Raw genomic sequence first — 26,591 nt, forward strand, 5'->3', positions numbered from 1 at the left:
GGAGGGACTCAGAGTAGAGCCGCTGCTCCTCCACATCAAGAGGAGTCAGTTGAGGTGGCTCGGGCATCTGGTGAGGATGCCTCCTGGACGCCTCCTTGATGAGGTGTTCTGGGCACGTCCCACCGGGAGGAGGCCCAGAGGAAGACCCAGGACACGCTGGAGGGACGATGTTTCTCGGCTGGCCTGGGAACGCCTTGGGATTCCCTCGGAGGAGCTGGCCCAAGTGGCTGGGGAGAGGGAAGTCTGGGTCTCCCTGCTTAGGCTGCTGCCCCCGCAACTTGACCCCGGATAAGCGGAAGAGAATGGATGGATGGATGGATGGAGGAACTATAAAAAAAACCACAACAGGAAATTTTTTTTCCATGCCCGTAAGATTTAGAGATCCAAAAGATACATTATTAAAGCTCAGGGAATTACTATAAACCATTTCCTAAACTTATTAAAAAGGTCCAAAATCATCCGTGATCTCAAAAGGTGTAAAAATGCATCTTTAAAATCTTCAAATAAAACCTAATATGACTTGTATAAATCATTCAGTTAACTCAGTCATTTTTACAGATGTGGAGCTAAACCTTGATGTGGTAGTAGCTGAGAGTCGTTAACGACACGTAGTCTGAGCAGCGAGATCGAACATCATATATATAATATATATGTACTGTATTAGATAAATCATCAACAAATATAAACAAGTCAGTGCTCTAAAGCTACTTGTGTCTTCACACACTCACCCCGGCGCGCCCGTTTAAACTATAACAAAGTTCAAATCCAACACGGCTGAGCCACATTTGGGCCAGACCTGAAAAACCTGAACTTGAATCGAAAAGTCCCTCAGTGTGCTAATGTCTCCGGTGGAAAGCTTGGAGCATCATGTTCACCGTGAGCAGCCGTCTGCAACACAAACACCACCCTTTTGGTAAAAAAGCCCACAAAGGTCACTGAAATAACTTAATCTGACAAAAATAATAATAATTAAAAAAAATCAACTAATGAAAATTTTAATTTTGATTCAACATAATTAATAGAAAAATAAAAACTAATGAATCTGGCCTTGATAAAAAGGACGGTGCCCCTAGAAATGGTTAAAACTAATTTGTCCACAGATACATGTTAAACTAAGTTGTGTCCTGTAATCAGTTAGTCTGTCTGTTTGAAGGCTGACAGGTAGTCACAGGGCTGTTTGGTATCATGGTGTGTAACACACTGAACATGGAGCACAGGAAGCTGAGGACAGAGTTGTCTCAGGAGCTTAGAAAGACAATTATTGACATCATGTTAAAGGTAAAGACTATAAGACCATCTCCAAGCAGCTGGATGTTCCTGAGACTACAGCTGCTCAGATTATTCAGAAGGTTAAGGTCCACAGGACTGGAGACAACCTCCCTGGACGTGGACACAAGAGGACAACTGATGATAAACAGAAGAGACGGATAATATGATCGATAACCAAAGAGCCCAGAACAACTTCCTAAGAGATCAGAGGTGAACTCCAAGGTCAAAGTTCATCAGAGTCAGATCAGACCATCAGTCTGTTTGAGACAAAGTGGACTTAATGGAAGACGACCGAGGAGGACACCAAATCATAAGAAGACAGACTGGACTAATAAATATGTATTGAGAAGCAACAAAGCTTCTGGGAGAATGTCCTTTGGACAGATGAGACAAAACTGGAGCTTTTTGACAACACGTCCCATCAGCTCTGTGTTCACAGAACCAAACCTGAAACAAAGAAAAGAACCCTGAACCTACAGGGGAACATGGAGGAGGCTCGGTTCTGTTCTGCTTCTGACACAGGGGGTCCTGAATCTGTTCAGGGTCCAATGAAATCTCAAGACTATCAAGGCCTTCTGGAGTAAACTGTGCTGCTCAGAGTCAGAAAGCTTGGTCTCTGTCTCAGGTCATGGCTCCTCCAACAGGATAATGACCCAAAACACAACTAAAAACACCAAGAATGGCTCAGAACCAAACATTGGACCGTTCTGAAAGTGGCCTCTGAGCTCTGATCTAAATCCTGTTGAACATCTGTGGAAGGAGCTGAAACATCTGGAGAAGGAAGCCTTCAAACCTGAGACAGCTGGAGCAGCTTGTCCATGAGGAGTGGGACAAAACACCTGAGGACAGGTGCAGACGTCTCAGAGAGAGGGACAGAAATCACTGGACTGAAGTGATCGCCTCAAAAGGTTGTGCAATTAAATATAAAGTTAAACGGTATCATCCTTCTATTATTTTTAGTTCATTTAAAAAAGAATGCACAAAAGAATTGTTTGCGAGCGCTGTGATGAATCCAGAGCTGTGCTGAACACGTCCACTGTAAACTACAGTATAAGTGCTGTATGGGTGCCCTGAAAGGCCAAACATTAACATAAAGTACCTTTTATCCACTCTGTAATGAAACATTACACTATTAATCACTTTTACCTAATATTTTACATAAAGATCTAATTTATTTTTGATTTAGAATGATTGTAAAGTGTGTGCCAATAAAAAGTCTCATTATTTAGAGTAAAGTTTTGGATAATATTAAAAACAAAATCTATTCAAATGCCATTCTTGCATTACGGGATAATCAATACTTATAGTCCTCTAAAAGGTCACAAAACGTACAGTGGATTTATGATTAATGGTAAAAGAAACTATGTCCTAGACAAAAATTGCACTCACAAAACTGTAGTTATATCTGAAGTTAAAGAGTAAATGATATAAATGTACCAGTGTGGTATGATGAAAGAGTCAATATCTCATATTTAGACTTTGATTTCCACCAACTCTTAAGCTGTGACACAAAACTTTTACTTTAGTCATGGAGTAAAAAGATCACAGAATTTTATTGTGAAGTTTTGGAGAAAATTAAAGGCTGATTTTGGCTTGATGCCATTTTGAAACTGAAAACTTTGAAAACTACAAGTCTATAAATAGTGACATCAATTTTTCCCTGGAGTCTTATGAGGGTGAATACTAAATCTTTTCGATAATTACAGGCAAAGTATGCACATAAGTCACTGTGACAGTCAACGTCTTATATTAAGACTATTACCGGTTCTTAGGAGGGGACACGTAACTTTCACTGGGGTTTAGTTGAGGGTGTTCTGTACTATCAGAGAGAACTCCGTGAGTTTTGCAAAGTTCAACATTTGATGCAAGCTCCAGGAGCTTCTGATGTTCCTTCACTTTTCACTTGGAGCAGAAGCAACAGGAAACCATCAGAAAACAACTTCAACATGACAATGACCTAAACAACAGGACCAATATCAGCCCGGACCAGATCTGGTCCCTGCTGGACCTTATTTCAAATATAATGACAGTTTTTACAGACAGAAGCATGGCTGTGCCGACGGATCTCCAGTGTCACAGATTGTGGTCAATCTCTACATGGAGGAAGTGGAACAGAGAGCCCTGAACTCCTTCAAGGGAACAACACCGAGTTACGGGTTCAGATATGTGGACGATACCTGGGTCAGAATCCAAGCTAAGGAAGTAGGAACGTTTATCACACACATAAAGTTCACCAGAGAGGATACGAACGACAACAAGCTGCCTCTCTCTGACTGTTTGGTCCACACGGAAAGAGCTGGAAGCCTCAACACTGAGGTCTACGGGAAACCAACCCACTCAGATCTGTTGGACTCTCACCACCCGCTGAAACACAAACTTTCTGTCATCAGAACCTGAAACCATTGGGCTAAACACGTCCCCACGAAGACAGAAGGGAAGGAAAAGGAACAGAAATGTGGATATCCTAACTGGGCTTTTGTCAAATCAAGGAAATCTAGAAAACACACTACAGAACAGAACAGGGATGAAAAGAAACACATGTTGCCATCCCTAATCTTGCTGAAGTATCTGAGAAACTCAGAAGGATTTTCTCCAAACAAACAGGACTCTCAGACAGAGGCTGGTCCATCCTGAGGACACAAACTGAGCGGTGTGGTGGCGAGCAATGTCCGGACCTCTGTACTGGAGAAAGTTCATTCAAAGTTTATGAATATTTTTAAATCAAAGCCTCCTTAACTTACCTCATTGGGGAAAAATGGGCCTAAAATAGAGTAGCAGATCATTGAACTGAAGTTGACGGATGCCATTGATATTAATGTGAGAATCTGAGTTTTGGTCATCCTTGTAGATGGACGGTCTGTGGTTGATTCGGCTGAATTTGTGTTTTCTGACAAAATGGGAACAGAAACCGACACACAATAAGACTTGACATTTGCTCACTGTAATAAGCAACATGGCTACTGCTCACGAAAACATATATTCAGTTATCTTATCTCTAAACAGATTACATATTACCTAAGCTAGGAGCCCTCATATTAGTTATAAAGGTTACTAACCTGTTTGCGGAGGACCAACTTGCATATCCATTTTGTGTTTTAAAGCTGTTGTCCAGGCAGGAAGAGTCGACGGTGGTCATATAAAAACACAGCAGAAAGGCGGTAAAAACAACACCAACACCAACACGCAGACACCAGCTTCTTCTCTGCCTGCTCCGGCGAAGGTCGCAGATCTCAGCGGCACTTTTTCTTCCAGGAGTTTAAAGTTCCCCACTTTCAAAATAAAAGCCCGGGTACGTCACTTCCGGTATGAGCATATTTTGTCACAACACTTCCGCTATGACAGATATCAAATTCCGCTCACTGATTTAACTCATGATATAATATTATGACTTAGCTAAATCTGGATAACTTTACTAATTCATAATGGCTGTATACTTTTGTGCATAAAAGTAATAAAACACAAAATAAATAGTCTGATGATAGAAAAACTATTGTAATATAGTTAGAAAAGTCATTCATGCTCGCTACACCAGGGTTTAATTAGTTAGCTGAGGCAGAACACATTTTAAATTTATACAGATCTGCAATTAACTTTACAGCTAAAAATAATATATTTTTTATAAAAGAAAAGCAAAAGAACTTCACACTAATTGCCTCTCAAACATGAACTATACCCACCATCATATATTTTCAGCTGTACATGCTGTATAAACTTGGGGTAACTTTTATTCTATTTCATAGATTTTCTGTTCAAATATCCCAATTTGCGAAGCTACTAAAGATGCCAGAATGCATTACAAAATACAATATCTGGAGTAGAAATACAAAGTGAGGAGAAAAAGCTACACGTATATCTTCGAAATTCACTGAGAAGAATTTATAGTCATAAAATTATCCTTTATTTTATTTAGTCAAGTTAGCAGTGTTTTATTGAACTCTTCATTTCAGTAAATCAGACTAATAGAGGAAGCCTGTATAAAAGATCTAAACTGGGAATGAAAAATACCAACTAAAACTTACAGAACAATAGATTTTATTTGATTTTGGCTAGCCTAGGTTCTTACAAACATATTGACATGTTTAAATTATTATCACAAAATAAAGTAAATACAGTTAGGCTGCAAACTATTCTTTAGGCAGTATTGCTGATAATCGGTGCAAACTGTCAACAAAGTTGACGTGAATGTAAAGAAAATCACCCTAAATAAAATCTCTGCACTTCTCTGTTGCTTTGCTTATACGTTGACTTTTAAATAAATCAGAATAACAAACGACAAACAATCAGACAAGAACATATTTCTTTGTTGTTTTTTTTTATACAGTAGCACCAAATTTACATGAATCTCCCACAAACCTCAACAACTTCAATTTTTTTTTTCATACTCGTCAAGTTTGCTTTTTTTTCTTTTCTTTTTTTGCATGTTTAACATCACAAAACTTTTGGTACCATGTAAAGGTGAAGAACAAACTCAAAAGTAGCAACCTATAAGCACTTGTTTGAAGCATATAATGGTGATGTCAGGTCACTTGCTAAATGCAGAGTGCAAAGCAGCTTTATATTTTCTTTTGCAAGTACAACATCACTTCTGTGTTGGTAGCGTTATTGCACACAAGCTCTAACTATCCAAAGGAGCACTGATTTCCATTTAGGCAAACTACAGGACCTCACTTTCAACTGCAGAATTCAAGTAGCATCAAAAACATCCAGTAAAAACAAAACAGAGTGGACCAAAGGAGATTAACTCAGAAGGTCTCGGTCTTCACTGTATAAAATGACTATTAGTAACTTTTCTCAGCCTACATTTGGCACATACAGACATACTGAAAATCCCATGGGAAATTTTAAAGCAGAAAATGAAAAATGAACACAAAGTCGGACATTAATGGCTCTGTGTATAATTCATAAAATTGTAGCTGAAAGAACATGATTAATAACACTCACTGTACCACTTCATAGAAGTAAGATGAATAGAAAATATAAAACTATGCCAAACTCTGCTCAAACCATAAAGATGAAATTACTGAAACCATCCCAAACATTTAAAATCTAAGTGTTGCCTAGAATAAGAACATACTAAAATCTCAATAACAATACCCATAATATTAAAACTGTATTCTTAAACTACAGCCCACTACTGATGAAGTTGGGGTGTGTTGTAAAATGTAAATAAAAGGAGAATGCAATGATTTGCAAATCTCAAAAACTCATTTTATTCACAATAGAACATACTAAATATATCAAATACTGAGCATACAAAACTGGACCATTTTAGGAAAAAAAAATAAGGTAATTTTGAATTTTATGGCAGCAACACATTGCAAAAAAGTTGGACTGGGGCAACAAAAGGCTGTAAAAGTAAGTGGTACAAATAAGACACAGCTGAAAAAGCATTTTGTAACATTTGATTCATCATGAAACAAAAAATCCAGCAAAGACCCAGGACTGTTGAGGAGCTAGAATCCTCCATCAGAGCAGAATGGGACAACATTCCCTCTAAAACCTCCAGCAGCTGCTCTCCTCAGCTCCTGGATGTTTACAGACTGATGTTAGAAGAAGAGGAGAGGCTTCACAGAGGAAAGATGGACCTGGAAAATCTATATGTTGCTGCCATCAAATTCAAAATGACCTTATTTTAAAAAAGGTACAGTTTCTTAGATTCAACATTTGATATATTTATTATGCTTCATTGTGAATAAAATATGGGTTTATGAGATTTGCAAATCACTGCATTGTTTTTATTTCATTTTACCCAACGGCCCAACTTTGTCTGAATTAGGGTTGTATTCCATTTTTTTTAAAACTACACTATTTCAGATAATATAATGTATGGCTTTGGGAAAATGTATTTTCAGATTCAGATGCCACTGTTTGTTAATATGTTTGCATTGTTGATTTTTTAAATAAACATTGATAGTGTTAATTGTTTTTATCTTGCAATAAAAGAGTTGGAGCTAGTCTTTGGCACTTGACGGCACTAAACGTCCAGGCTGCTATGACAATCAAATATAATGTCAATTTATTTCACTTTGTTCACTCAAGACACGGTGAATTCAGCTAAAATGGGCCAAGTTTTGGTTGATGATTTCAAAAACCTTTAAACTAGCACTGTTTTAAATCCAATAATTGTGGTTCTTTCAGCTGAGAGGCAACTAATGGTAACACTTTAATTTTCCAGAGTCTATCAAAGTTTTAGTTTAGTTCTTATGTTTACACAAATATATAATATCATCCCTATTATAACCCGATGATGGTTTTTTCAGTGTGTGCCTGTTATCAAAATGTCTCACAAAGCAGATGAGGAGTTTTAATGAAACTTGCAGAAAAAGCCGACAGGCATTCCCTAAAAAATGCCAGACCTTTAAGTAGGTATGAGTTAAATTTGTTATGCCAGACTCAGTTTGCAAGGTATTTCTCTGCAACACTTGATATACCCCTCTGCTCTGCACAAATAATTTAAAAAAACTCTTGTTAAACCTCAACCAGGGGTGTAGCAGATGTACAGGATCAGTTAATGTGATTATCTGTAAAACTTTAAAGAAAAAGAATGCTCCAACCTTATTTGACCCATTTCAGATGAATTCACTGTAATTTTCAATACTTCAATAAAACTTTCCTCTATTATTATTATTATTATTATTATTATTATTATTATTATTATTATTATTATTATTATTATTATTATTATTATTATTGTTGTTGTTGTTGTTGTTGTTGTTGTTGTTGTTGTTGTTGTTGTTATTATTATTATTATTTAAATTTGGGGCTAATGTGTTGCCTCCATCAGTTCATCCACAATTAACTTAAAATTTAATCGCCTCCAAAAAACAAACAAAAATAAGACCTAAACATTTGACTGAGCCATAGTCCCACACATCAGTGTAGAATCCCCTCTGAGCAACACCAGTTCGCTCCATCATTTCAGCCGCTGGGTCACGTTGGCCAAGGCGACAGCGAACGCCTGCACCGCTGAGAAAGGATACTGGAAATCCAAGATGTAAGCGTTCCCATCTATTCGGCCAAACTGCATCACCTGGAAGAAGACAGAAAGCCATAAACACGTCGTCTTAACGACTGAAATAATCTGCTCAGTTTTAAGAGGTAAATCAGAAAATGTTATAAGAATCATTCATTTTTGAAATGATGTTCTGTCAAAAAGTTATCGACAGTTAGTACATTATCAGCTGTGACACCGGTCACAGAGATAGGAGGAGGAGGAGAACTTTTCTTAACTGAACAACGTCCGTGTTACTATCTAAATGTGTGTGTGCTGAGCAGAGAGCGTTACAAGCTGAATGCTGAGGCTGCTAAGTGTGTGAGACCACAGGGAGTTGAGTAAACCTTTGGACTGACTAGTCCTGCTGATCAGGCGAAGTCACACATTCAGCAGCTTCAGCACCATCGGTAAAACACAGTCTATGCTCAGCACACATACAGCACAGTTGCGTTGTAACATGGACGCAGTTTGGTTAAAAAAAAAAGGCAACGAACTAAACAAATGGTGTCATGCAAAACGAACCTTGATTCATGAACGGTCAGAGGCAGCTCAAAGACGGACTGGTTTTTGGAGCCATTTTGCAGAACTGCTTTGTGAAAGAGCCTTAGGACTGATGTCAAGGCTGATAAGGTACTGACTGCTGAGAATTATTCACTTAAAAATGACCAGACCTTTAAGATTGTCTTGTGTCAGTAAAATCTACAAAATCTTCATATTAGATACATAAATAACAAACCATAGATGTGACATCTAAAAAGATTAAAATGGCTATTGACCTTACCTGCCTACCATCCAGCTCTATCTGAAAATTCTTTGCAGACTCCTGAGTGACTCGACCTCCAAAGTCCAGCTGGTACACCTGGGTAGCTTCGTTCCACAGCGGCTGCTTATTGGCCATGACGTAGACAAACCCTTGGCTGCCTAAGCTTCGGTCCTCTCTTTCATTTGCCTTGCGGCACTTTATCTCTTCCAGCTCACTTGCCATCCGCATGCTCCGCTTGTTCTTCCAGCTCTTCTTACTGCTCTGGTTCTGGTTCATGAGCTCATCGCCGCTGATGAACAGCTCCGGTTCACTTTCGGAGCTGTCCTGGAACTCATTCGTTGTCCTGCTCATTTTCTTCGTTTTATTGAGCTGTTCTCTCTGCCCTTTGGGTTTCTTTTTCTCTCTGCTACTGAGTCTTGGGCTGGAAATGAGAGTGTTGAAGTCAGAGAGAGATCGGCCCTCCTTTCTCGACCTACTCTCTGAGACTGTGGTCATGTTGGCCTCCTCTGCCCTGCTGTCTAGTCTTTTGCGGCCCTTCTTGCCGAAGCGCTCCGACTCCTGCGGGACCGGGCTTTCGTTTAGGGACGACGGTTCTGGAAAGTTATTGGCAGACTCGGCTGGATCCTCTGTGGCAGTTTTTGATGGTGGTAACTCAGTGGGTGGGGGAGGAGGTGGCAAAGGAGGTGGGGGAGGTGGGCCAGTGGGAGGAGGTGGGGAGAGTATTGGCTTCTCTAAAATCTGATGAGTTTTGGTTGGCAGGGGAGGTGCTGGAGGGTCTTGCATGGGTGGTGGGCATGGGTAAGGGTTCCAGGGCTGTAAGCTGACAGGGTGCAGTTGAAGTCCAGCACATGAGCTCGCTCCTGGATAGAGTGGAGGGAGGGGGCAGCAGGCCAAGTTAGCCAGATTTGGAGGGTAACCCGGTGGCAAGACCAAACTAGGGTCCTGCTGAGCAAAAGGTACTGAAGTAACCACCTCATTTGGGGAACATTGTGGTGGGGGGTTCTGTACTGTCTGGAGTGGAGGTCCACTATGTCCCACGCTTGGAGGAAAAGGTGAGAGAGAGATATGGTAGCCTGATGGGAAAGTAAGAGTGCTTGTGTTCAGGCTGGTTGGAGGTTTCGTCGTGAGAACGAAAGGAAGCCGAGTCATGTCCAAGTGCTGAGCCTGGCTGATGATGAGCGGAGGCGGTTTGGGATTTCCTGGTGGGGGAGCCAGCATTGTTTGTTCTGGAGTCAGCCAGAAGTCCTCAGTGGTGGAGGTGTCCCACTGGTAAGGTGGAGGGCGTTTAATCGTCATGCTGGCATCAGCCAGAGTCAGCTGACGGGCAGATTTCTCAATGTGACACTGCTGATTTAAAGTCTCATCTTCAGTGAACGCAGAGTTTACATAGACAGTTCTGTCGCGGCTGTTATCCACGGCACCCAGCAGACTGTAGGATGACTGAGAAGCCAGGGGCGAGGAGCTTTTGGAGTGCACTATAATTGTGCTGTGGTGGGCACCTTTCCCTGGTGGGAAGTCCTGCCTTACAACTGTCCCACCTGCGATGCCACTGCTTGTAGTCCCACCTCCACTAACACTGACACTGGTGCTGCTGCTGTTACTGCTGCATTGTGTGCATGTGTACAACGCTGTGGGCACCCTCTGCTGGTAGGAAAGTGATAGTGCGCTGTTCATTTTAGCCTTGGTGGGGAGGGTTCTTGAGCTTTCCATCATCTGTGGCACTTTGAGTCCGCCCTCTCTGCGGTCACGGCGTAGTGTGGCATGAATCAGATTGTTATCAATTCTCTGAGGAGGAGGAAGCGTGGCTGTTACCTGATTGGCCGGATCAGGGTAAGGAGGAGGGTCTCCGCTTGGTATAGAATATCGAGGGACAGAAAGACGACTTAATGTTGCTGAGGTGTACGGAAGCTGAACTTTTTTACTGTCAGAGGAAGAAGTGACTTTTAGAGTAGCTGAGCCCCCGATGGTATGGACAGCATATGCATTTTGATTGCGAATGAGGCGCCTGCGAGGCCGACAAACCTCCTCTACGTTGCCACTACTGTCAAAGGTTGTGATCCTTTCATACCCCAGGGGTGTTGGGTATTGTAAAGTGACAGGATGAAGCAAAAACTCATCTTTCTTTAGGCAGGGGTCAGGCGCCAGCACACTTGGGCTGTCACAGTTTGTAATGAATGTTTGAGGAGCAGCTGCTGCAGTAGCTGCAGCAGCAGACACTACAGTCCCTGGATATGGAGGAGGAGGATTCACCTTCCTCATTTGAATCTCTATAGACCCATCTGTGACACTGAAGGAGGGAGGTAAAGTCCGTGGAAGACTCGGCTTCAGTGTGTGTCCGTGGTCCCCCCTGTCGAGTGCAGGGTCCGATGAGGGAGGAGGAATTTGTGGCAGGAGATGGATCTGCTGCAGGGATATGGTTGGGTAGCCGGTCGGAGGTGGAGGCAGTGACATCTGCATCTTCAGCTGCTGCTGCATCTGTTGGTGCTGCCTCTGCATCTGTTGGTGCTGCTGCTGGATCTGCTGATGCTGCTGCTGGAGCTTCTGCTGCTGCTGCCTCATTTCCTGGATCTGCTGACGGATCTGCTGCTGCTGCTGCTGCATCTGCTGCTGCTGCTGTTGCATCTGCTCCTGCTGCAGCTGCATCTGCTGCTGCTGCTGCTGGATGTGCTGCTGCTGGAGTTGCTGGTTCGTCACCTGCTGGGGAGCTTGTTGCATTTGTTGGTGCTGCTGAGCCTGCTGCTGCTGCTGCTGCTGTTGATGCTGCAGATGGAGCGTCTGCTGGTGGTGTAGCTGCTGCAGCTGTTGATGCTGTTGCGGCTGCTGTGACTGGGGCTGATGGTGGTGCTGCGGCTGCAGTTGGTGATGATGCAGTTTCTGCTGCTGCTGCGTTTGCAGTGGTTGCTTGGGCGGCTGCTGGCGAGGCTGCTGAGAGTGAGACCGCTGCGAGTGAGGCTGCGGGGGGAGGTGGTGGGGTGGTGGAGGGGGAGGTAGAGTTCCAGGGAGAAGGGGGGCCATCTCTAACCCACTAAAAATCCCCTGACTGGAGTTTGAGTATCTAGTTGGCACGGGGTACGGCGATGCAACAGCATCATGGCTGTGATCGTTGACAGGAACAGAGGCAGCTGCAGCTGCAGCTGCTGCCGTGGCTGTAGCTGTCGGGTTAGTCAGCACGTCGAGCTGTATGTTCTGATTGGCCAGGAGAGACTGAACCAGACCGATACTCTGAGTTGGAGACATGGCTTGGGCCGGGCTGTGGATGGGCGCGATGGGAATGTTGACTGTACACGGTGGGTTGTCTCCTGCTACTCCAGACGGCCCCATCACTTCATCAAAAACAAAGCAGAAATGTATTCAAATTCACTGAAATACACCTATATTTCACCTGCTGCCTAAAAGCGAAGGTGGACGGTTATGTTTTTGCCCATGTGTGAGTGTGTGTATTTGTGTGTCTGCCTGTTAGCAAAAAACATGAAACACACGACAAATTTTAATGAAACTTTCAGGATCAGGATAATCACTGGATGAACATCTACAACTGTTTAACTTTTGGAGTCAACCCAATTCAAGATGGCTGCCACAGCCAACTTACCCTAAAAATAAAAAAATAAAAAATTGCTATAATTCAGTCACTTTTACAGGTACTGGTGTGGTAGTAGCTGAGGTTGATCCCCAACACATACTCTGAGAACTATCGGATCGCACAAGAGCTTTGTTTAAAATTTTGCCATTATCTACTTGGAGTCAACGCAGTTTGTCTTTTAGCAAAATATCTGATCAACCACTTGCCAGGTTTTAATGAGACCCTCAGAAAATAATCATTGGGCGTACATCTACAGATGATTTACCTTTGAAGTCAACCCAATTCAAGATGGCTGCTACAGTAAATCGGCTTTAGCTAACACAAAAATTGCTACAACTCAATCAATTGTACAGATATTGTGCTAGAATTTGGTGTGGTCGCAGCTGAGAGTCATTCACAACAAATGCTCTGAGTGCAATGTTGCATGAGATCAGTATTTTCAAGGTTTGACCAAAACACCTACAACGCCGTCATTTCTAAACATGAGATAATGTGAGTCTAAAAGTCTGGCATGAGAGGCAGCGGGTCATATGCATTCCTTCAGGAACTACTAGTCCTTTAACTTTGTGTGTTTTTAGATTAAATGCACTGCATTTAACTCTGTTAGTCATACCTGGTAAATCATCCTCGTCCTCACTGAACACATTAGGGTTGAACACAGGCAGGCTCATGAAGTCATGAGAGATCTTTCGCACCTCTGGAAGGTAGATTGTCATCTGTCTTGGTTGCAAGTGAAGCAAACTGGTCTTGTAGATGACTGATGAAGAAGTAAAAATAAAAGGGAAAAGTACACTGACTGCTGTAGAACTGAACAGCAAGCATTTAAGTGATTTTGAGGGGGAATTTACCTGCACCGAGATTGGTAGGGAGGAAAGAGGCAAGTCCAACAATTTTAAACTTTGTTCCCCAGATGTTGGACGTGACTTGTGCAAGATAATTGTGCTGGGAAACAGAGAAAATGTAAGTCATGCAATAAAACTCCTACATTTTAGCTAGGTATTGCTAAGTTTAGCCATATTTTCCTACTTTTGCATTTTAGCTAGCAACAGAAACTACAACTGCTGTAAACATGACCAAGCATGATTTACAACATGACACTACCTCTGTGATTCCATCCATTGTGAACTCTCTTCGTGTCAAACTAGGTGACCGAACTGGAGGTTTCTTTGTCAGCAGCCGCGGCGACCGTTGGCCCTCCTGATTGGCGCGTGAAAGTTTGGGAGATTTTCTTGACTCCATGTTCAACCTTTAAAAAAGAATAAGGCACAGAGTTTTGAATGACCTTTTATGTTCGTTGATTTATTCCTAAAATGAAACGTTATTTTATATACAACCCCAAATTCCAAAAAGTTGGGATGTTGTGTCAAATGTAAAATGGTAAAAACTAAGAAATTGGATAATTTTTAGGAAAAAATAAAGTAATCTTTAATTTGATGGCAGCAACACAACTCAAAAAAGTTGAGACAGGGGCAACAAAAAGCAGTATAAGTAAATGGTAGAAATAAGAAACGGCTGGAGGAGCATTTGGTAATTAATTAAAATAATTGATAACAGGTCAGTAAGAGGACTGGGTATAAAAGAGCATTTTAGAGAGGCTGAATCTCTTAGAAATAAATATGGTCAGAGGTTCATCAGATGCCAAAAAACTACATCAGAAAATAGTAAAAACATTTCAGAATAATGTTCCTCAACTCAAAATTGGGATGAGTTTTAATATCCCATCATCTACTGATCATAATATCATCAAAAGATTTCACGAATCTGTAGAAATCTCTGAGCTCAAAGGACTGTAAGTCATAATTGGATGTCTGTGATCTTGGGGCCCTCAGGGGCCACTGCATTAAAACCAGGTCTGATTCTGTTCTGGACATCACTGCATGGACTCAGGAACACTTCCACAGATCATTGTCTGTAAACACAGTTCACTGTACCATCCACTAATGCTGCTTAAAGCTCTATCAGGCAAAGAAGAAGCCAGATGTGAACACCATCCAGAAAGTAACCTGTAGTAAACCTGTCTCTCACCTGCAGTTACTTCATCATTCACCTCAGTCATATTCACCTGCAGTTGACCATTGTGTAGCTTCATGCCCTGTCTGGTTCCTCCCCTGTGTCTCCTTGAGCGCCTTGTGTTTTTTCTAAGTTTATGCCGCCTCGTCAGCTTTTTGTTTTGTATACTTGAGCTCCTTGTGTCAGCCTGCATTCCTAGGGTCGTCCTTCCCCATACTGCAATATAACGGGTTTATGAGATTTGCAAAACTATCACATTCTGTTATTATTTACATTTTACACACTGTCCAGCTTTTTCAGAATCGGGGGTTGTGGATTCTGACATGTGGCGTTAAAGTAACCTGTTTCCTCGGGATAACTTTGGCGACTTCTTCCCGACCCACTCGTCGCTCAGGTCAATGTCACTGGAGTCAGAGCAGTTACAGCTGTCAGCATACGAGATCATGGGATTCACACACACCTCCTCTGATAACATAAAAGCACACAAAAAAGAACTGAAAAAATTCGGTTGCAGAAAAAAAAAAAAGTAAAACAATGCAATAATCTGGTTGAATAAATGCGGACACCCTTAAACAGCATCTTCTGATTTAATTCCAGCCTTCAGTCTTAGGAAGGAGTCCATCAGGAGCCACACCTTGACTTGGTAATATTTGTCCTCTTCCCACATAAAGTTCAAATCTGTCAGATTGTGAGAACATCTCTCTTCAGCTCACTACACGGATGTTTTTGTCCGATTTAGGCCCACACACTGGCTAGGACATTCCATAACTTTATTTTCCTTGATGTGAAGCTGTTTTCTTGTTCATTTGAATGTATATTTGGGATAAAAGCCATACAGAGAATTGTAATTCCTCTTCAGTTTCAGCTTTCTAGCCGACATCTGAAGGGTTTTAGACCAAAGTAAAGAGATACTTGGAGCTTTTTCAGGCCTGAAGTTGTTGTTTTTTTTATTATTTGCAAGAAAGAGCTTCCTACTGCAGAGTTCAGACGTATGGAGAACACAGGAGGGCGCTGTCACATGTAGGAGACAAACAGAACTTCCTGCAGCTCCTTCATTGTTGCTGGAGGCCTCTCTGACCAGTTTCAGTCTTTTTTTTCCTCTTTAATTCTGAGGGACATTTGTTTCTAGATGACGATTCTTCTCTTTTCAGCTGCTCCCTTCTTCAGGGGTCGCCACAGCGAGCAAACTCGCATGAACAATTTAGCAAAGATTTTACGCCGGATGCCCTTCCTGCCCGCAACCTGGGCTCGAACCTGCAGCCTCAGGATTACAAGACACTGACCATCAAGCTTTTGATGACTGTCTGCTGTTTTCTGTTGGATATCTAATGTTGGTAAAATGATTTGTAACATACTTTTGATTATTACGTTTTAACAATGAGAACCTTTTGATGATTGTGAGTGTCTGTAAACTTTGGATTTTACTGAATAAATGTCAAGAAAATCTTGCTCTTGATGGCAGGTGTGTTCCCAAGAATCACCAAGGCAGTAATTAAATCAGAAGATGTTACAACAAAATATTAGTTTCAGGGTCTACACACTTACGCAATAAGATCGTTGCATGTTTTCATATTTTTTGCTGCAACAGATTTTTTCCAGTTAAGTTGTACAGGATATATGGCACTTTAACATGGAGGAGAAGACTTTTTTTTTTCACTGTACATCAGAGAAGAGAACAAGTTTGTTCTTCCACGAGGTAAATGATGAGCACACAGCACAAATGAGCACTGATATGCTGAACAGATCTGTTTTGTCCTCTTGTCTTAATTTATCTCCTAGATCTTCTTTTGTAAACATTTGCTTGAAGTGAGAATTTGTGAACCCACCTGGCTTGCCATCAGTCTTTGGATCCATGATGACGAACTCAGGCCTAAGTTTACTGATGCGTCTCCCTTTGAGAATAGGCACCAGTCCTCCTAAATATTCGAGGTACAGGGTGTAGCAGGGTCCGCCCGCCTCCGGACTGTCCTCTGCTCGTTTCATGGTGCAGTGGAGACGCTCATTCCCAGCAGTGGGATAGCTGACAAAGTCACGGATGTTGTTGGGGTCAGGAATCGGGGGCTAGAACAAAGAGAGGAAAGAGCTGCAAGATTTCTGGATGCTCAAGTGACAACATGCCTGTATGGGCGGATTTGCTTTTCCAATGATTGCCTTTTGCTGACTTTTAAAGCAGGGATATTTACACCTTAATGGCAGGTATGAAACCAGTCTGTCATTTTGATTTACCTTGACATCTGCTGCACAAAAAAGCCCTAAAGAGATTTTGCACATTAAGCTTTAATACCTTGATGGTGGGTATGAAAGCAGTGGTGACATAAGAGCAGAGCAGAGAGGGCATGTTCAGCTTTCCCACATCTTTCTCTTCACGCAGGGCGCTCGCAATTCCTTGCTGGCACAAGAGTTGGAGGCTCGCCACTCTGTGCTCCACACGCACCACGTAGAGCGCTGGTCCACATGCAAGGAACAGGCGAGAGTCTCTGTGACCCCAACAAATGGTGGTGATGGGCCTCTGAAACAGAACAACTGTCAGTGCTGGGTTCTGAATAACATGTCAGCTAGGATACATTTAGATTTTGATGCATTCTGTTTCATTCACCCTTTAATTAAGTTTGATTTTCTAAAGAAAAACTAAACATGCGTCAAAGCAAGGCTTCCATCCCTAAATTTTAAAGAAGCACTCACCTGTGCAGGTGTTTCCAGAGTGTATATGTGTTCTCCTTGTACATTATAGAACTTGACAAGGGCATTCCTCATGATGGATGCACAGGCAGACTCAGCCTGAAGCCCGTGTCTCTCCATGCCGGCCACCGCCAAAAGGTCTCTCTGGGAGCACCACTGAGCCTCTACATCTGTCGAATGAAATCAGGAACTAAAATATTCATGTCTTATGTGACTGACAGCAGTAACTACATAAATATGAATGCTGGGGGCTGAATGGCTTTGCTGAATTTTGTTGAAGAAGCTGAAACTGAGTTGTTAAATTTAAAGCAAGGAGAGCAAAAGCTTAAAAATAAAGAGGAGTAACGTGAGTAAAAGCTAAAACAAGAAAAATTGTTGCTAAAATGTACGACAAGCAGAGAGGTACGTAAAACCTACAAGGGAAGAACGATAGCTAAAATTTAAAATTTGCAAAATTGTAGCTAAAAGACAAAATTAGCAAAACAATAGGTAAAAGCTGCATTTAGCAATTGTGTGTAAAAGTTCAAATCAGCAAAACCACTGCAGAAAGCTAAAATGGTAGTTAAAAGCTAAAATGTGCAGAAGGATAGCTAAATTCCTAAATTAGAAAAATTGTATTTAAAAGGCAAAATCGGCAAACGCTAATTCAAAGCTAAAACTGGCGAAATCCCAGAAAAAAAGAAAATTTTGCAAAACAATCGCCAACATCTAAAGTCAACAGAGCAGTGGGTAAAAGCTAAGTCTACTCACACCATAGTTGAAAGCTAAAATGGTAGCTAAAAGCAGCAAAACAGTAGCTAAAAGTGGCAGAATTGTAACTAAAAGCAAAAAGGAGCAAAGACAAAAACTGAGCCAGTATTTTGAAGCAGTTTTTTAAAGGAAACCATGTTTCTGAAGGAACTGAAAAGATCTTAATGTATTTCTAGTCATTTTATTTTAAATAAAGTTACATATTTTGAAAAGTATGAAAATGATAAAAAAACAAAAGTCGTAACTATAAACAGGAACACAATCGTGTAAATTCTGACTCAGCATTCACTCATATAGCTAATTTAGAAAGGGTATTTCACATCTTACTTAAAAGTTCTTACCTTTTAGACCTGAACGAATGATAGCAGGAGAGAGGTCATCATAGTTGTTCATCAAACTGATATCCCCTGATAAGAAGGTCACTGTCAACAAAGGCTTGACTCTCCTCACTTGGAAAACAAGAAAAAAAAAGCAAACGTTTATGTGTGTTTCTTTTTGTTTCACTCGGTTATATGAGACATGAGCAGAGGGGGAAACGGTTTGTACCTAAAGGCAGAATATTGTCGTCAGAGTCCGTGTCGCTCTCTGTGCTGTCCTCAATGAGGAAATCAGGGCAGTTCCAAGACATGCTCACGATCCCATCAGACTCGTGCAACAGCACGTGAGCGAGCATCCGTCCGTGGCAGTCCATGACTATGACCTGTCCATCAGCTGTGCCAAACAACACCTGAGGGGCATCACACAGGAAACTTCAAACAGCTGACCACATAGATTTGTCCTCTTTAGGCTTGAAAGACTTTCCCTGATCATCTATTCAGCAGCAGGGAGAAATCATTCTACTCTGTTCTTTTTTAATCCCAGATAGTTTGTTGTTTTATGACGGGGGATGGGGGGAAGTTGCACAAATGGAGCCAAACATGTCCTACCTGCTGATCATCAGGTGTCCAGATGCCACAGGTGATTTGACTCTCCAAGTTGATCTCAGAGGACCAGTGTCTCTGACCACTGACCGAGCCAACTAACACAAATCCGTCCCTGTACGCGATGAGGGCTTGAGTGCCGTCATGTGACCACGTGAAGTCACTCACCTGCAGGGATGAGACGTTCGTCCGTTTTGTATTTATCCTCAAAGGCAAAAAGACGACAATGTTTTTGCACAGGTGTTTATGTTTGTGTGTCTTTGTCTGTCCGTTACCAAACTATCTCATGAACCTATGGACATAGTTCATGAAACTCTCAGAAAGTATTTGCTATAGCTAACTTTTGTCAATTCCATTCAAGATGGCTGCCACCTGCTAATCGACAGAAGCACACACAAAAGTGGCTACACCTCAGTCACATTTACAGATGTTGAGTGTTTGATGTATTAGTAGCTGACAGTCATCCTAAACACTTACTTCCAGCAATATCCCATGAGATCGCTAAAGCTAAGCTAAAGGCGGAATCTCACTAAGTTGTGACTGTAGGGAGACTAGTTGGTGAAAAAAGAATCCCTCAAAACTGTGAGAAAACTACAAGAAAATATATGAATTGTCATCTGCACTTAATGAATTCTGAGCAAACAAGCCATGCAGCTGCGCGTTGATCACCCAGTTTTTGAAAATTACAGCTTATTTTCATGTGCTCGGCTTGCAAAGCTGCATCGTAAGCCGTGCACATTGTTTCGCCATCCATCTTCTTTCACATTCATGCCTGCCCCGGCTCGCTGTGTGCCCATCTTGGCAGCCGCCGCCACGTTTGTGAGTTCGTCTACCTGAGTACACGTTAGAATAAAGAGAGGCAGATTTGGAGCAGATTTTAATAACTATAATTTGTCATCAGTGTGGTTTTTTTTTTTCGCCCTGGACATTTGCCTTTTACGTTTTCTGTCAGAGGAGAGCTCCATGCAGGTGTCAAAATACAGCTCTAGATATCTTGAGATGAGTTGGAGTCGCCCACAACAACTTTGTGACTAAATATTTCTCATAATTTTCTTTCTTTCACATTTTCAAAACTCAAGCGACAAGGTTGATTATAATATTATAAGTTAGGAATCAGTTTTAGCTACTACTAAGCCGATTTTTACCTCAATATCTGAGTTATAGCCATCTTTTGTGTTTGCTAAGATCACTTTGCTGTGGCAGCCATCTTGATTAAGGTTGCCTCTAAAAGTTAATCAGTTGTAGATGTACACCCAAACATGAGCAAAAACATCATTCTGCCTTCACCTTTGGGCAATAACTAGTCTTTATCCTAATAATGTTTGAATGTTCTGGTTCCATGTACGTTTTTACCTGCGCTCCTCTGTCATTCACTAACTCCACAGACCATCTTCCTTCATACTGGATCCAAACAAAAATACCTCCTTCCATATCGCAGGTGGCCAGCTTCTGGAAGGGCTCATTCCAGCGCACTAAGACAACCTGCAAAGAAGAGAGAAGACAGAGAACACCGTCACCATCTTTCAAAAGCACACGTGGCTGTCGGCACATAAGAGCCTTCATGATTAATATTCAGCATAAATATGTGGACAAAAAAAAGCCTTCCAGGCAGAATGTGCTTTAGAGGAGAGTCAGCATTCAGCAAAAATAATGTTCTAATAATAAGCATAAAACTTCAGGAATGAATGCATTGCACTTACAGGCAAATAAATTAGTAAAACAAATATTTATATGTTCAAATTTTGACTTATGCCAGTGCTGCCTTTAATTGTGTGAATGACTCAGCACTGACACGATTGTTCTCCTGTTTTATTTTTTATTGTTTTGTTTTAGGCATGTTTTTTAAATTTATTTTTATATATCTAACTCACTCTGCATATTTTGTGCTATTTGTGCCAGGACATTTATCAAAACATTAGGTAGAGGGGTGATTCATCCTTTGGTTTTGTAACTTTTATAAGCAACTTTTCTTTAAAACAATTTCATCCTGGGGATTATTAAAGTACAGGTAAACTGTCTCAAAATATTTAACTTTATTTACAAAACTTTCCCCTATTAATATACAATAAGATCTGTTAAACTCTCTTTTCAAAATCTACTTCGGCTACTACTGCTAAAGCTAATTTTGCTACTGCTAAAGCTAACACTGCTAATGCTAATTTTGCTAATACTAATTACATTAATGCAAATTCTGCTAATGCTAATTCTGGTGAATCTAATACTACTACTATTACATTTCTACTTTTAACTATTAGCTACCGCTCTGTATTTTTTAGTTTTTGCTAACATTCTGCTCCTTTTAGCTTTTAGTATCCATTTAGCTGCTTTTAGCTTGTTCTTTGTTTTAACCTTTTACAGCTCAGTTTCAGCTTCTTCAGCAAAGTCAACTGTACTCACTGTTTATACTGTATATATGAAGTAAAAGCAATTTCTCTAGTTTACCTTTAAAAGCTTTGGGTTTAAAATTGACCTTCTTTTTTATCAGTAAATGCAGCAAACATTTTACTGTTTAGATCAAGCCTGAAGATTCCTTGTAGGTAGATTAAAAACACAAAGAATACACGTAATTCTTGTCATTTTTGTAATAAGTTGTAGATGTACATCCAAAGATTAGTTTCAAAGAGTTTCACTCAAATCTGAACCGTAGGTCATGAAATATTTTGCTAACAAACAGACACATGCACACACAGACATGGGCAAAAACATTATTGTCCACCTTTGTCTTTTGGCTGGAGGTAATAAATATGTTAACACTTCTGAAGACAATGGAGTCACACCTCGCTGTTGTGCCCTCTCAAGTTAAAGTTGATTCTCTGCGGTGTACTTCTGTCCCTCCTGCAGTGGCTCGATGTAAACGTCACCCCAACAACTCCCCTCGCGTTCCCCGTGGCGAGCCAGCCTTCCTCGTAGTACCGTCTCCGGCACACCGGCTTGTCCTTCTCACTCTTGGGGACCCGGCCCTTCCACGAAAGGCAGAGGATGTTGGAGTCGCTGCAGAGGATGGGACCATGTTCCACGGCGGCCAACATCCCTACTGACTGACCAGGCTGCTGAGGCCAAACAAAGGAAGACACAGAGCCAGAGTAGCAACGATATCACATGTGACCTTGTAATAAAACCTGTTCAAATGTACAGTTTTCAGTTTGTGTTGGTGTGTGACTCTACATTTACTCAAAACTGCCTTTTCAGTGAAGCCTGGGATATTTTGGTATGTACACTATTGCTATTTTCATGGTCAGCAGGGGGTGGGGCTGCAGTAAAACATGAAAAAGTTTGGATTGAACGTTATTTATAGACCAAAGAAACAAACGCCGACAGAAAAATCTCAGCACAAGGTTTACTTCATTTAGTCATACTGTGCAGTCTTCTTTAGATTTTCATTTTAGAAGATCAGATGATGCAATCAAACGCCTCCAGAAAAAGACCTGAGGTCATAAAAACCAGAGAAACTGCATTTTCTGCCAGACTGTAGAGTGATGGCTGAGTGCTGGATGACTTCGGTCAAAAGTGAATTATCAACTGAATTGTTAAAGTTAAAACAAGCAAGAACAGACACTAAAGTGCACATTTTGTTGCTAAAAGCTAGAATGAGCATAACTGTAGCAAAAAGCTAAAATTAGCAAAACCATAAGTAAAGGGTTAAAACTAGAAGAACTGTAACTAAAAAAAAGCAGTAGCAAAATGACAGCTTTAAAGCTAAAATTAGCAAAAGGGTGGCTAAAAGTGAAAATTTTGTAAAATCTGAAATTAGCAAAACAGTATCTGAAAGCTAAAATGACCAAACCTATAGCTATAAGTAGCAAAATAATTACTAAAATTAGAAAAAGTGTAGCTAAAAGCAAAAGTAAGAAAATCTAAAATCAGAAGAACAGTAACTAAAAGCTATAATTAGCTTAACTGCTACTTAAAAGCTAAAATTAGCAAAGCTAGCTGAAAGCTAAAACTGGTAAAAGGATAGCTAACAATGAAAATTAGTAAACACTAAAATTAGCAAAAATGTAACAAAATGCTAAAGTTAGCAAAACCTAAGCTAAAAGTGCCATAATGGTCATTAAAAGCTCAAGTTAGCATAAGGGTAGCTAAAAGTGAAAATTTGTAAAAGCTAAAATTAGCAAAGCAGCATCTAAAAAGTAAAATGAACAAAACTGTATCTAAAAGCTAAAAGTTACTAAAACTTAAAGCAGATATTTTATTTGAAAAATCAATGTTTTGAAGGAACTGAAGAGATCTCAATGTATTTTTAGTATTTATTTTAAAATATGGTCATAGTTTTTAAAAGTATAAAAGTCACAAAAACCAAAAGTCACAACACACTGTTCATCATCAAGCTGGACATTTTGACCTATGAATGGTTAAAATAACACAAAGTGTGTGGAAGTAGTCTGACTGCATCAAATGTTCAAAAAACATTCAGCACAGCAGCTGTACGTTGACCTTGTGGTGAAATTTTCCCGTCACAAAATAAAAGGATGTTTGAAACCCTAAAACACAGACAGCAGTGGGACTGAACTTCCTGCTTGTTTCACACACGTGGCAGCGACTGAAATAAGGTTTTCTCTTAGAATCCATCCTGATGTGTTTCGTCTGAGAGTACAGACTTCAACAAGTACAAGTGATTCACTAAATGTGCCGGCTACAGCTGCTCATAATGTTCTTGCGGTAGTTTTATTATTCACCATCCATGGAGCGGCTCCAGGTTTCGTCTCTAGATTACATCACCGCTACAGTCTGCCTTATTTGTCCACATTCACAAGCTGAGAATGAGGCGTACATGTGAAATATTTAAATATCCAAAATACAGTAAATCTTACTGCAAGCCGTAAATATTCGAGCGTGATCCTTTTTGGTCTTCTGCTTACTTATATTGAAGAAAAATATCTCAAAGGATTTTTCCTCCACGTTTGACATAAAAAAGCAATTTTCTTTTCTCACTGATACATCGGCTCATTTGAGCATATAATTTTGCCCTTTTTCAGCTGCTTCCAGAAGCAGGGGTGCCTCCAGAAAGTTTTCAAACGGGTGACCAGATGGGGGCTACTGATTGTCTTGGGGTGACACACCAAAGCCAAAAGCCAAAACATAATTTCAGGAGTTTTATTGCATTGTGTCATATATAGGCTATGTAAAACATACTGCAGTATGGGAGTTAGGGAATCTCTAGCTGCTATTATTACCTGTGAACAGCACAGCCACTACTCTGCTCATTGAAGCCGTTCCTCTCCTCTCATATTCAGAACTGAAACTAGCATTTCTTATAAGAATGCTTGCCTACCGCCATCTTGCGTGACAAGGTTTTAAAGAAAGACATCACCTGATCTGTGAGCTCTGAATCTGTGGCAGGAATGACTCTCAGCTACTACCATACCAAATGTGAATGCATTATGTGGAAAATTCACTGAGTCAAATACATTTTTTTGTGTTTGCTGAGGTCAATTAGCTGTGGTGGTTGACTTCAAATCCTACAGGGATGGTCTAAGCATTTTTTAAGTGATGTTCTGTCTAATAGTTACCAGTAGTTAGCAGCCGTGACGTCAGTCATAGAGCTAGGAGTATGTAGAAAAGGGCAAAAGTCTTCATCCAGGCTGGCTTATAAAACAACTCTTTCTCAAAAACGATATACCGGTGTTGAAAATGCCACATTAGCTCATATTAAACATTGACACTTCTCTATGTCACTGATTGTTTAATCGTTGCTGTTGTTTTCTTAACAAACAACATCAGTTTTACTACATAAACTGATGAGCGTGGAGCACAGGTAGATCGTTTCGGTCCAGAAGGTTGCTCAACTCCTGCAGGGACTGATGCATCCAGCATTATCAGGAAGCCATCATCGTCATTTATTTATTTATAAAGCGCTTTAAAAACCAAAGTGCTGTACAGATATATCAAAACTAAAAGGAAACAATAATAATAATACAAAACAATAAGAGAAGTACAAGACTGACATGATTGGCAATGAATTCATAAAACAACAACAACAGAGGGCCTAATCTTTGTACTCTCTGGAATTATACGCCTGTTTAAAAAGATAAGTTTTAAAAGATAATTAAGACCAAGCAACAGCTACACAGTCTGCCGACGCTCCGCACACATCCTTTCACGTAGGAACAGCGACAAACTAAACAAACAAGTGTCATGCTTCATATTAGCTAATATAGTGTTCTTTTATACCAGAATGCCATTTTAGAGAAAGTTGTTTTAAAAGCCTGAAAATTGAATTTTAAAAACTGGCATTAGTTTGGCTAGCCATTCGCTTAGCTCAGACAAAGACTTTTGCCTCTTTCTCAGTAATCTGTGACCAATCAGGTACGAACTACGGACAGCTATCAGACGCAACATCACTTCAAAGTTGACTGTGGACTATCCCTTTAAAATTCACCCATTGGTTCACGAGATATTTTGTGAACAGACAGATTATGAATATAAGACTGCCTGTCTTGGGGGGGGCAAATTCACAAGTAGGACCATTAGCCCCCTTCTTAGTGGCACCCCTGTCCAGAAGAAGTAACATGATTTTTACTGGAAGCTTAATTTTTCCTGTCTTAATGTGGTGCTGTATTAATTGTGGCTCCATCCAGCAGTCATTTATGTAATGTTTTAAAAAAAATTACTAAAAAGCAAGTTAAAAATACCTCATAGCTCCTGGACATGTTGAGTCAAAATGCCTCCACTGAAGGTGTCCATGTTTCCATGCAGATGATGCACTGAGGGGGTGATGGTTGCTCAGCTCCTGGGCGCTTACCGTGTCAGTTCATAGTAGGGTTAAATGCATCATACAGCCTGGTGGTGTCCAGCTCTTCGTTCGTTCATTCGTTCATTCATTCATTTATTCATACCAAGCAAGTCAGACTTTGCCATGATGATGATGATGATGATGTGAGGCTCCTTTATGCCCATCCCATGTCTTCTCAATGAGGAGAGTTGTGCAATCCTGATTGCAGAAGAGGAAAAGGGCGTGATGACAAAAAAAAAAAAGAAAGAAATACAAATTTTAAAAAAAATCAACAAGTAAAGGCAATGGATCTGACAGATGATTTCTTTTAGCTGTTGTTGTTCTGTGAAGAGCAGTGGAGGATCAGCGTTAATATTCACAGTGTCTCTCAGTCTCTATGCAACACTGCATTGGAGACAGAGGCAGTCTCCATGGGTACAGCACCGTCAGACATGGACGTGGATCTAAATATGCCCATTTTTACCCCTTTAACATATTTCACTGCGTTTAAACTGTATTATGTAAATAAGAGGGCCGGTAATACTAATTTACCGCCTGGTTTGAAGCCTCTAGCCTCAAAGAATTTGACTAAAATGTAAGTAAAAACTAATTATCGCCTTTAGATATGCCTCGCTGTGTTACATGAAGTGCTTTCTTATCAAAGAAACCGCATCCAGCTGTCTGAGTGAGCCAGTGCTGCCGATTAAACAGCGATAAAAATGACTGTATAGTGTTTATATCTATGAAAGACGTCAACTGGACCGATAATAAGCCGCCGTACGAACCTGACACGGATGTAAGGCTGTTGTAATCCAGAGGTGCTGGTCCGTTCTCGGTGCCGTAGTGTTGCCAGGCTCGTCTCCTTTGGCGCACTTCGGGGGTTGCGGCTTTAAAGCGGGTTGCCATGAGGGAGG

The 26,591-nt window shown here is 40.8% G+C and overlaps 2 protein-coding genes across 3 annotated transcripts in view; both read right to left on the bottom strand.

The window, feature by feature from the left end:
• Positions 1 to 4,540, bottom strand: part of slc18b1 (solute carrier family 18 member B1) — a 14,663-nt gene extending 10,123 nt beyond the window's left edge. The window contains exons 1-2 of the mRNA XM_017421483.3: positions 4,326 to 4,540; positions 4,011 to 4,156 (exon numbers count right to left, since the gene is read on the bottom strand). Of these exons, the coding sequence (XP_017276972.1) occupies positions 4,011 to 4,156; positions 4,326 to 4,356 (177 nt within the window). The 5' untranslated portion in view covers positions 4,357 to 4,540. The remainder of the gene's footprint in view (positions 1 to 4,010; positions 4,157 to 4,325) is intronic.
• Positions 4,541 to 6,730: 2,190 nt separating this feature from the next.
• Positions 6,731 to 26,550, bottom strand: tulp4b (TUB like protein 4b). Of its 2 annotated transcripts, none has more exons than XM_017421583.3 (16): positions 26,463 to 26,550; positions 25,598 to 25,896; positions 21,743 to 22,012; positions 20,319 to 20,447; positions 18,972 to 19,133; positions 18,592 to 18,772; positions 18,387 to 18,494; positions 17,299 to 17,465; positions 16,901 to 17,125; positions 16,443 to 16,677; positions 14,958 to 15,081; positions 13,708 to 13,852; positions 13,455 to 13,548; positions 13,220 to 13,363; positions 9,045 to 12,349; positions 6,731 to 8,299 (listed from the first exon to the last, which is right to left on the bottom strand). In XM_017421583.3, exons 2-16 carry the CDS (start codon positions 25,613 to 25,615, stop codon positions 8,183 to 8,185), a joined length of 5,424 nt encoding a protein of 1,807 aa, XP_017277072.1. In that variant the 5' UTR covers positions 25,616 to 25,896; positions 26,463 to 26,550; the 3' UTR covers positions 6,731 to 8,182. The 2 variants fall into 2 exon arrangements, with proteins under 2 accessions (XP_017277072.1, XP_017277070.1); XM_017421581.3 differs by having other exon boundaries at positions 21,743 to 22,015.
• Between the last annotated feature and the right edge of the window lie 41 nt (positions 26,551 to 26,591).

Source organism: Kryptolebias marmoratus, linkage group LG10, assembly GCF_001649575.2.
Source record: "Kryptolebias marmoratus isolate JLee-2015 linkage group LG10, ASM164957v2, whole genome shotgun sequence".
Taxonomy (NCBI): Eukaryota; Metazoa; Chordata; class Actinopteri; order Cyprinodontiformes; family Rivulidae; genus Kryptolebias; species Kryptolebias marmoratus.

What these genes read in the sequence shown, in the direction of transcription:
- tulp4b (XM_017421581.3), bottom strand. An exon ending in CTCTGGAAACACCTGCACAG is followed by an intron (nt 17,126 to 17,298) that starts GTGAGTGCTTCT and finishes GTTCTGTTTCAG; the next exon opens with AGGCCCATCACCACCATTTG. An exon ending in GGACGAGGATGATTTACCAG is followed by an intron (nt 12,350 to 13,219) that starts GTATGACTAACA and finishes TTTTTGATGAAG; the next exon opens with TGATGGGGCCGTCTGGAGTA.